The 11,600-nt window shown below is 38.2% G+C and overlaps 1 protein-coding gene across 1 annotated transcript; it reads left to right on the forward strand.

The window, feature by feature from the left end:
• The first annotated feature begins 7,597 nt into the window (after positions 1–7,597).
• LOC311078495 (2-oxoglutarate receptor 1-like) lies at positions 7,598–10,904 on the forward strand. The gene is made up of 2 exons (XM_084107315.1): positions 7,598–7,690; positions 8,472–10,904. Exon 2 carries the CDS (start codon positions 8,479–8,481, stop codon positions 9,499–9,501), a length of 1,023 nt encoding a protein of 340 aa, XP_083963441.1. The 5' UTR covers positions 7,598–7,690; positions 8,472–8,478; the 3' UTR covers positions 9,502–10,904.
• The last annotated feature ends 696 nt before the right edge of the window (positions 10,905–11,600 follow it).

Genomic DNA, 11,600 nt, shown 5'->3' on the forward strand with positions numbered 1-11,600 from the left:
CAACATAAAAAAAAAAAAGAGTCATTGACATCACAAAAACAACTGTTTCTCAATCCACCTTTGAATGCGGTGAGAATAGAGACGTCTTTCTTTCTTGAACCAACCCCATGAGAAAATTTGAATACATTCCCCCAGTTCCACAGACAAGACTCAAGCCTCCTGGACAAAAATGCATGTTTGAGCTGTTTTAACCGAAATCAACTTGCACTGATATGTCTTAAAATATATGTAAGTGCCATTGATTTGTCTCCAGATGCACACCAGTAATGTTTTATGTCATTGCTAGGAGAAAAAAACTGAGACAATAAAGAAATCTCAGTCGTGTCATGAACAGTGATAATGAATATATTGGGACATGATCAATATATGCAGATCATCATGAAAGCATTGAGAGTGTTGGTATGCACCAAACTGTCCTGTAAATTAAAAAAATCTGTAGCCTAAAGGTTTATTGCTAAACGGAAACAACATCGCTTAAGTGGTTTCATAACAGTCACACAGTACGGTACCATTTCATTTTTACATTTCACTGGTATTTATTGTTTTATTTCCTGCTTTCACACAAGCATGTTATTGTTGGTTTTTAATAAAGACTCACAGTACTCATTTTTCAGTCAAACGCACAGAACAAAAAGTGCATCCTCCTCTACTGCGTGTTCAGACAAAACGTATACAGCTCTTCTTCAGTGCTAACTAACAGAATACAAAAATATGCCCAGAGCTCCTCCCAGTGGTCACACCATCAAAACCCAAAAAAGAAATTCACATTGGAGACAGTTTAATAACTTTAACAGCTTTAACTGAAATACACACAAGTCAGTAACCATCCTGGTAAGAGTGCATTTTTCCAACACTCCTTCTCACTCGCAAACAGAATGATTAATTAACTGTTTTAACTCCAGCCGTCTGTCTCAGCTTCGTGAACTTTTCTTCACTCAGTCCTTTAGTGAATATGTCAGCAACCATATCTTCAGTGTTGCAGTATTTCAAGTCTATGACTCCACTTGCAATTTGCTCTCGAATGAAGTGGTACTTGATGTCAATGTGTTTGGCACGACCATGAAATTGAGGGTTCTTTGCCATGCAAATAGCTGACTGATTATCTTCAAACATCAACATCAGTCCTGTTTGATTTACCTTTAGACCTGTCATCAGTTGTCGCATCCAAACCGCTTCTTGAGCTGCGTTTGCCAACGCCATGTACTCAGCTTCAGCAGTGGAAAGAGCTACGCATGTCTGCTTCTTGCTTCTCCAACTCACAGCTGCTCCGCTGATTTGAAACATGTATCCTGAAACAGATTTGCGATCTTGGTCTCCAGCCCAATCTGCATCTGAAAATCCTATGCATTCCTTTGGCTTGTCCTTGCTATACAGCAAACCTAGATTCAGAGTGCCATTCAGATATCTCATGATTCGTTTGACAGCCATCCAATGATGCTTTGTGGGTTTAGCACAGAATCTTGCAACATTGTTTACAGCATAAGCAATGTCTGGTCTTGTTCTTGTTGACAAATAAAGCAGACTACCAACAGCAGACTGAAATTGTGTCGGATCCAGTCCTTCTTTGTCATCAGAGAGTTTGTCGAGCTTCAAGTTCATGTCTACTGGTGTGCTTACTTGGCTTAGAATTTTCCATTCCAAATTTCTCCAACACATTTTTGATATATGTTGTCTGACCAATCCAGATTTCTTCAGCTTCTGGTTTTTGGACAATTTTCACTCCAAGAAAATGAGTTATCTCACCCATGTCCTTTATCTCAAATTGTTTTGAAAGCATTTTCTTCACCTCCATCATCCGTTTATCATTGCGTCCAGCCAGGAGAATGTCATCAACATACACAGCAATAATGAACATCTCACCAGTTGCTGCAGTGTAAATGCAGGGATCAGCTGTAGTTTGGACAAACCCCATCTTCTTCAGCTTTTCATCTAGAACGATGTTCCAACACCTTGGTGATTATTTCAGTCCATAGATGCTGCGATTTAGTTTGCACACTAGATGTTCCTTTTCTTTGACAACAAAACCTTCAGGTTGTTGCATGTACACTTCCTCCTGTAGTTCTCCATTCAGGAAAGCTGTCTTGACATCTATCTGATGTAGTTTTAGTCCATGCTGTACAGCTAGAGCAAGTATTGTTCTGATTGACTCAAATCTGACTACTGGACTAAATGTTTCATCATTGTCTGACCAAAACTTTTGTGAAAAACCTTGTGCTACTAGACGTGCTTTGTGTCTCTCAAATGTTCCATCAGCATCAACCTTGACTTTGAACACCCATTTACTGCCCACTGCTTTTCGATCTTTTGGTAGTACCAGGTCCCACACATTGTTTGCATACAGAGATTCCATTTCTTTCTTCATAGCTTCCTTCCATTTCTCCTTGTCTGGACGACTGAAAACATCTTTTACAGTTTTGGGTTGAGTTGTTTGGTTATTAGTAAGTGTTGCCCACTCTCCGTAATAGTCAGGTGGTTTTCTCACTCTTGTTGATCTTTGGATCTCTTCTTCTGCTGAGCCCTCACTGTAAGATTCTTGGCAGTCAAATTCCACATACCGTTTCACAGTGTCTTCCTCATTTTCAGCAGGCTCCTTCTCAATTTCATGATCGGACTCATTGAATAGTCCCATACACAAAAGAAATATATGTAAATATATTTTAAAGTGTCAAAAATATATGTGGCATATATTCCAAATACATTGACGTTGTCCACTTATATTTATCATTTTGAAATATATTCTGAAATATAACAAAAATATATGATGTTAAGTGTGAAATATATTTACATTTATAACATGTAATGTAAAATATAAGACAAAATATGTGGTCATACAATGTTTAGCTTGCTAAAGAAGGGTCGAACATGTATTTTGATCATAGTAATTCCTACCTTTTCCCCTATACACAACAGTAGGCTACCATATTTCACTACTGTATTATGACACACAGCTATAATAAATACTGTACTTACATTTAAATTACTGCAATGTAAAATTACAGATAGTTGCTTTCCTAGGACTATTAGGCCATATTAGGTGGCACGTACCTAACACTAAGTGCAATTATTAGATTTATTGTTGTTTTATTGACATCTTTCCTGAAGTCATTTAAATATTGAAAATATGCACAATATTTATGATGCAAGTATAACAGTGACACTCCAACAGTGAAGTACACTTAAACAATAGATAGAACTCAGTGTCTAACACTGCATACACACACTATTAAATATCTGTATTCAATTCAACTGTAAAAATATGGAAAAAAACTTTCTGTGTGTTATTTCCTACATAAAATGGTCATTTTAGGCCAATAAAGTCAGTAAAGGGTCAGCCGTGGCCTACTGGTTAGGGCTTCGAGCTTGTAACCGAAAGGTTGCCGGTTTGATCCCTGACCAGTAGGAAAAATCCACAGCTGAAGTGGTCTATCTAAAAAATAAATTGAAAATGTGTTGTTTGTTTGTGAAGATGTTGACTTTTTAAATTTCAAAATATATTTACATATATTTAACTAAAATATATTTATTGGGCCAGTTTCAAATATTTGCATATATTCCAAAAATATATTTTGAAAATATATTTCAAATATATTTCTTTTGTGTATGGGATTACTGATTGTTGACAGCTGGTTGGAATGATGTGATAATTGGATCAATTATTTGAACGTGCTCCTCCCGAACTTTGTTAATAAAACATCATAGTGCATGACTCACCATTAGTCCAACACTCTCACTATCTGACTCACTGTCTTGTTTTTTCACTTGTGCCTTGTTTGCTTTGTGTTTATAACCCACCTTCATACTCTCTTTGTTGAAGTCTGTGCTTGCAAAATATTTGTTGAACTCTCTGCAGTCACGCTTGATATGTCCATACCTTCCGCAGTAGTGACACTTTGGGCCTTTTCCTCTCACAAACTGTTTTCCAGTCAAAGCTTTAACATTGTTGCTGGTGTTTTCAACAGGGGCGTCGGACTGGGGGTAAAACCAGTACTGATTACCAGGGCCCCAAGGGGAGAGAGGGCCCTTGAAAAGTCTGGAATATATTTTATGTTACCTGGATATTTTCATTTCCTAATTAAATTTCATAATGAATGTCAGATGAAATGTAAAGTTAGTGTATTGGCTGAATAACTTGGTTGATTGACTGACTGGTCCCACTCCTTGCTAATGTGCCAAATGTTTTAGTCCATCTGCACGCATTTTGTTTATGTTAGTTAGCTGAGCATCTGGTGGAGCGCAAACTTCTGCTGTAGAAATGTCTTTCTCAAAGAAAGCCAAATCAGGCCCCCCAAAAGCAATAATTAGCAATTATATAGCCTACGTTGGGTGTTATATACAAAAAAATATTGTAATCTTATTTAGCTTAAACTTAGTACCCGCAGTAAAGTAGGCTAGAGAATGTTGAAAGGAGGTTTGAAATGTGTGTGCACACATGACAAATTATCAGGCTACTCTAAGCATTACAGTTAATAGTTATTACGCTATAAATATCTAGGTCTACAGATTCATGTGTGCAGAGGCCATATTATTTTTTTATTTTATTTTTTGAGGAACATGGGGGCCCATCAGGACTGCCTATGCATAGGGCCTGGGATCTTGTGCTACGCCCCTGGTTTTCAACAACACGTTCTCTCAGTTTACGATCTTCATGCAACAATCGTTCCGTGACAACCTCCATTCTAGGTACATCCACACTTGCTTCAAGTGCCGTGACTAACACGTTGAACGAGTCGGGTAAACTGGCTAGCAGGTGCACGACACGATCTTCCTCGTCGATATGATCTCCCACAATTGACAGTGCATCAAACGTTTCAGTCAACACCTTAATGTGCTCTTGAACTGAGTCTCCGTCTTTCAATTTTAACGAGTACAGTTTACGCCTCAGTGCTAGCTAATTCGCCCAAGTTTTCTTCTGAAACTGATTCAACAATTTTTTCCACACGACAGTATAGGATCTTCCGGCTCTCCAATTAAATAGAGCAAAGACGGTTCTATTGACAGTACAATGGTAGCCAGCGCACGATCACTTTTAGCCATATAAATTGCTAACTTACTTGGATCAGATCGTGGAGCAATCTCTGTACCATTTACCAAGTCCCATAGTCCATCTCTCATCAATGCCATCCTACACTGCACTTTCCACGTTTTTTTGCTCCGTTTAATGAAACAATTGTCACCGTCTTGGAATCCGAGCTCATTTTTACTCACAGTCGGTCAATATCTTCAATAAGCCTTTCAGCAGCGTCACTGTAGCGTTCTAGTTTTTTTTTATTTATTTTTTTATTTGAATGGGACAATGCATATGAATGAACATAGCTTTTCAGCGACGTACATATGCCAAAGTTAGCCCCCAGGCTATTTTACATTTGTAGTCCCAAGTGAGGTCAACAACAATACCTAGTGACACAGCTAAACAACTAATTTAAACATGATTCGACTTAATTTAAAAGACACTACAATTAACAACCACATATAAGAAATGCCGCAACTAGCAGACAGGGCATCTAATAGGGCAAACTCATATGACGAACACACACATATACACATACACAATAAAGTGCTACTCAAAGTGCATTAAGTGCATTATCAATTTCTTAAAGTGCTATTAGATGCTACAAAAGTGCTGGATCTAGTTTGGTATACATACATACATGAATAAAATTATACAATGAACCGTACCCATTTATCTAAATTACAACAATTATCATTAGTGGGCACATACTTGATTTATTTTAAGCCATTGTTTAAGTTGGTTCTTAAAACTGGGGAAAGTCGGACTTTCTCTCACAGCAACCGGTAATTTGTTCCAGATCTCTGTCCCCTTAATTGATAGTACATATTGTCCGAATACTGTACGTCTGTAAGGCACCACACAATCACCTCTCGTGCAGGCCCTGGTTACACTTCTGCCTCCGCCCGTTGTTTTCACTTTAATGTAATCACTTAGTGGGGGTGGGGCAAGACCATGTAGGATCTTATATATAGCACATGCATATTTGAGCTTTAAGAAATTTTGCAAAGCTTAGTAGGTTATATTTTTGTAATATTAAACAGTGATGATATGAAAGTGGTTTCCGGTCTAAAACCTTTAGAGCTTGTTTGAAGAGTGACTCCATTTCTGGGCCCATAACCTGTTGGTTTTTAATAAAGACTCAGAGTACTCATTTTTCAGTCAAACGCACAGAACAAAAAGTGCATCCTCCTCTACTGCGTGTTCAGACAAAACGTATACAGCTCTTGTTCAGTGCTAACTAACAGAATACAAAAATATGCCCAGAGCTCCTCCCAGTGGTCACACCATCAAAACCCAAAAAAGAAATTCATATTGGAGACAGCTTAATAACTTTAACAGCTTTAACTGAAATACACACAAGTCAGTAACCATTCTGGTAAGAGTGAATTTTTCCAACAGTTATGTCACTTTTTTTTGGACATTTTGGTGGAAGCATTTGGCGGAGGTGTAGTGGTTGGCAGAGTGTCCTTTGCAGCGCTATGTACGTAGCACTTCGCCGCGAGTCTTCAAACTAGTACACGAGAAGCCAGCAGGTAACATTAAGCTACGGGGAAGTATATAAGCTAATACTACTACTAATAATATCCTACCATGCTACTGTAAAAGTTGCGTCAGCATGCGAGTTATGCTTAACTATAGAAGTATAACTCGATGTCAGCCGTATTCTGAGTCTGACAATGTCATTCGTTTTTATCCAAGGCCATAGCAAGTGTTATTAGCTTGGGGAAATACATAGTGAAAGGAAATTTTAAGTCCATGTCCAACTCTAAATTGTAAGGAATTTATATCTTTGATTTCATAGTAACACTTTACAGTAAGGTAATTTGTAAGACTTCTTTCAGAAGCATTAAAAAAAATGTTTCCAAACTTTTGACTGGTACTGTATATAGCCTATTATATTATGCCTGTATAGGGTTTCATGTTATTTCAGTGTGAGTATTACTCCCTCTAATGGTTAAATTGGAGCACTTTCCCTAAGATAGATTTTCTCCATGACTTTTTTGATCATATCATTTTTTTACAGTGATGACCTTGGCGTCATGCTTTATTTGAGCCTAATAGGAAAAAGCGATGCACACTTTAAAATCCAAGCACCACTGGCATTTTATTGTCTACTAATTTCCCTTTTGTGATGCAATAATTCTTATCTTGAAAACTGTTTAGGATGGATAGTGTAACAATCTGGACAGCACTATTTATTTCTCTTGACACAGTGCTCGTAAAACTGCATAATGAGCTTGTATGATAATTGCTCCTCGCACACCCGACCTGTCTGTCCTGTACATGATCAGTTTGTCATGCAAAACACGCGACTAAATAACCGTTGGCATCTTGGATGAGTGATAAAAATCTTCAAATAGGTCATTGTGTTCATAAAGCATTGACAGCAATGGAATTAATGTGGGCTTGTTAGTAACACACTTTCCCACAGCCAAATATCATATGAATAAGATCATACCTGTGCGGCTCTAAATCCCGCCCATAAGATCATGTGTTGACAGATCATAGTGCCTGTGTGTTTTGATGTGACTTAAATTAATGCAAATTAATGCGACCTAATTTAGCACCAGGAACTGTTAATCAGAAGAGGGAGGATCAGCTCAGGCGTTTAAACTCATGATCACCACAGTTCGTTTCTCTGAGGAACCAACGGCTGGATGAGGAGCATCAGACCACATTGTAAGTATTCACCTCTTTTAAAAACAGATTGTTGTTAGCTCTTCTAGTATTTTGGCATTTCATTATTTTGTAATTGTCCAGTAAACATATCCTTTAAAAAATACATTTATTTAAGGTTTAGTTAACCCTAAAATGAAAATTTTGTCATTAATTACTCACCCTCATGTCGTTCCAAACCAGTAAATGTTTAGCTCATCTTCGGAACACAAATGAAGATCTTTTTTATGAAATCTGAGAGCTTGTTTAGTCCAAAAGTCTGAAGATACTCGATCACTTTATATGATGAAAAGCTTTTCATGAAAAGGTTCATTCTCGTGTTACGCAGCACGTTTGAGCTTCTGCAAGAACCAATGCAGTTTGTTCTTGCGCATCAAGCAGGTTTGGTTGACCTTCTGTTTATGTTCGCTGATCAACGTTTATACGTGAATAAAAGCCTAAATTCAATCTGTTCATCATAGCGATCAAGTCTCAAGAAAATTTAAACCAAACCACTCAATTCATATATTCTATTGTTTAAAAATAGAATGAAGTCATCAAGACAGTCCTGAATCAGGGTTCAGAGTATTTTTATGACTTCAGTCTATTGTTAAACAATATGGTTAACAATGTGGATCCTTTTCTTCTTTCATTGCATCTCGTTGGATAGATGCACATCTGTTTATCACATTGCTGAGGTATTCAGTGCCAAGTAGAGAACAAGAACAGTCTCTGAAATACTCTCTACTTCTACTTCTATGATGTGCGCTCTTTAACAATGTTTTGTATGTTTTCCTTCTGCAAGAACAACTATGGCGAGCCAACTTTACTACGGCTCGAGTAACAGCTCAAGTGACAACTGCACCGACGTGGACAATCTCATGAAGCGCTACTACCTGCCCGCCATGTATGGTGCGATCTTCATCGTGGGCGTTGTGGGTAACATCATCGCTCTGCTGGTCTACGTGCTCAAAGTTCGTCCCTGGAAGAGCAGCACCATCATCATGGTGAACCTCGTCATCACTGACCTTCTCTTTATGGTCAGCTTGCCCTTCTTGATCTACTACTACGTCCTCAATGACACCTGGACACTGGGGGTCGTCATGTGCCGCTTTGCGCGATTCATGTTCAACTTCAACCTCTACGGCAGCATCCTCTTCCTCACTTGTCTGGCCATCTTCCGGTACGTGGCGATCGTGCATCCGTTGCACATGCACAGCATCAAGCAGAAGCGATGGGGCGTTTTGGCTTGCGTCTTGGTTTGGGTCATTACGGTGGGCGAGTTAAGTCCGATTTTTAACATGTTTGACACAGTTTCAATAGACAATAAGACATACTGCTTGGACTTTGCGAGCAACAACACAAATATCATCTGGCCATATAGTTGGGCATTGACCGTCCTGGGATATTTGGTTCCTCTGGTCGTGGTCTGTCTTTGCTATTGGCGCATCATTGTAGAGCTAAAGAAGGGTCCTCATATGGGAAGCAAGAAACGGGTTAAAGCAAGGCGACTCATCGTGTTGATATTGACATGTTTTACTGTTTGCTTTCTTCCCTTTCACGTGCTACGAGCTCTGAGAATCTACACGAAACTCACTCCGGAAACCGACTGCATGCTGGACCGTGGCGTTCATGCCGCCTACATTATTTCGAGGCCGATCGCTGTAATCAACATCATTTTCAACCTGCCGCTCTACACTTTGTCGGGGGACTTTAAGCAGGCCTTCATGGATCTGTTCAAATGTGACCAGCTCATGTCGAAGACTAAGGGGATCATTAAAGTGGCTGTGATCAACAAACCCACGACCAATACCACATATGAGCAAAGCAGCTGAAACTCAAGCCACTGTCTTAGTCTTACGAGCCAGAGTCAATGCCACTGTGAAATAACCAATTTATGAAGGGATACTCCACCTAAAAATGAACGTTCTATCATTATTTACTCACTCTCATGTCATTCCAAACCTGTATGACTTTCTTACGTTTGTGGAATATAAATACGATTCTGAAATATCTGTGTAACTTGGCGAGTATTCATGTAAACATAGTTATAGTGAACGTAAAGAGTTGAGAAAGAAAACGCATGTGTAACCATATAATGGATCCGTGTGTCAGGTCTTAAAGTGACAGCAGCCTAATAGACCTGCTGCTGAATTATGAGATCGATGTCAAAATTGTGGCTAGTGAAAATGCTGAGTGTGTAACTTTGGAAAACCACTAACCACAGTGGCTGGTGAGCAAAAAAGTTAATGTCAAGCCATGATTGTATAGTACTGAAAATGTAGCTCAACCAGAGTCTGGTGCTAACAATGCCAAGGTCATGGGTTTGATTCCCAGCAAATACATCATGAAACGTCATGACGTCTCACAAAAGCATGAACATAAATGTGCATGTAACCAACCCAAGGCCATTTCATGACAAACCACCCATGTCGCCCTCAGCATGTCAATAGCCTATGGTCGCCACAATGGTAAAAAAAAATTGCCCTGATGTAAACAAACAATGATGCCAATCTGTAAAAATGGTATTGCAATGTTCCTGTGCATTGATGGTATCTATGTTTGTGGCAGCTGTATGTCTGTATTTATTCATTGTGTGCTTGCTTTCCTTCATAAACCTTGACTTTATGATGATGGCGTAGTGTAATTTGTTTGCCATGCAAGATTAACAGCAGTAAAAGTACTTAAAAAGACATTTGCATTGTTTACTTTTTGGTCTTTGTTTTACATAACCTGATGGAAACCGGCTCATTCTTTCGTTCTGAATGGAGTAACCGGTCAAATAAATTTGTCAGAAAAAAAGTTATTGTATAACAGTGTTCTATGGAATTCCATCTGATGTTTAGATGCACTGTTTTACAGTAAAGGAAGAGGAAATGTGAAGCCTCCATCAAAACCCAATTGAGATGCAAATCAGGAAATTTTCAAGAGATTTTTGTCACAATTCACACATTATACGGAAGATTTCTAAATCTGATGTTTAACACACATTATTGTTTTTAAACTTTTATTTTTTATTTATTTACGTGAACTTTAGTCACCAGTTTAGTGGAAGGGATTAACTATGTTATGAAATCAGGGTGATTAAATCTTAAGAAATCAGTGAAATGAAATCACATGGTGTTTCTCTAGATCTGCAGTGCAAACTGAGTTTGATGGTTTGTGGACTCATGACTTTAGTATGTATGACATACTGGTGACATTCCTCTGTCAAAAAATAAAGAATCATTGACATCACAAAAACAACTGTTTCTCAATCCACCTTTGAATGCGGTGAGAATAGAGACGTCTTTCTTTCCTGAACCAACCCCATGAGAAAATTTCTCTTTCACAACTCAGAATACATTCCCCCGGTTCCACAGACAAGACTCAAGCCTCCCGGACTAAAATGCATGTTTGAGCTGTTTTAGCTGAAAGCAACTTTCACTGATATGTCTGTCTTAAACTTATCTTAAAATATGTCAGTGCCATTGTTTTGTCTCCAGATGCACACCAGTAATGTTTTTTATTCTAAGCATGTTTATACAAGATACTTAAATGCCCTGATGAATGAAGGCCTAATCCTGGTTTAATCTAAGCCCTGTCTGTGAAACCAGCCCATTGTGATATACTACATTTCATGTGAGCATAAATTTGGTCTCAGATGTTCCTCCTAAAATTCACTAAGAAGTATAAATAAAAATGGCATAATTAATTTATAGATGGCATGTAAGAATATAAAACTTTGTGGGTAAGAATTTGATGTAAAATTTTTGAATTCATATTCTGAGGTCTTTTTCTCAAGAGAAAAAGGTCTCCATTTGACCTCCATTTTATGTCATTGCTAGGAGAAAAAAAACTGAGATAATAAAGAAATCTCAGTCATGTCATGAACAGTGCTAATGAATATATTGGGACATGATCAAGTCAAGTCATCTTCATTTATATAGCGTTT

This window comes from Abramis brama (genome assembly GCF_963993115.1).
Source record: "Abramis brama genome assembly, chromosome: 2".
In the NCBI taxonomy this organism is placed as follows: domain Eukaryota; kingdom Metazoa; phylum Chordata; class Actinopteri; order Cypriniformes; family Leuciscidae; genus Abramis; species Abramis brama.

Excerpts from the sequence above, each read along its gene's own strand:
- LOC311078495 (XM_084107315.1), top strand. The coding sequence starts at position 8,479 with ATGGCGAGCCAACTTTACTACGGCTCGAGTAACAGCTCAAGTGACAAC.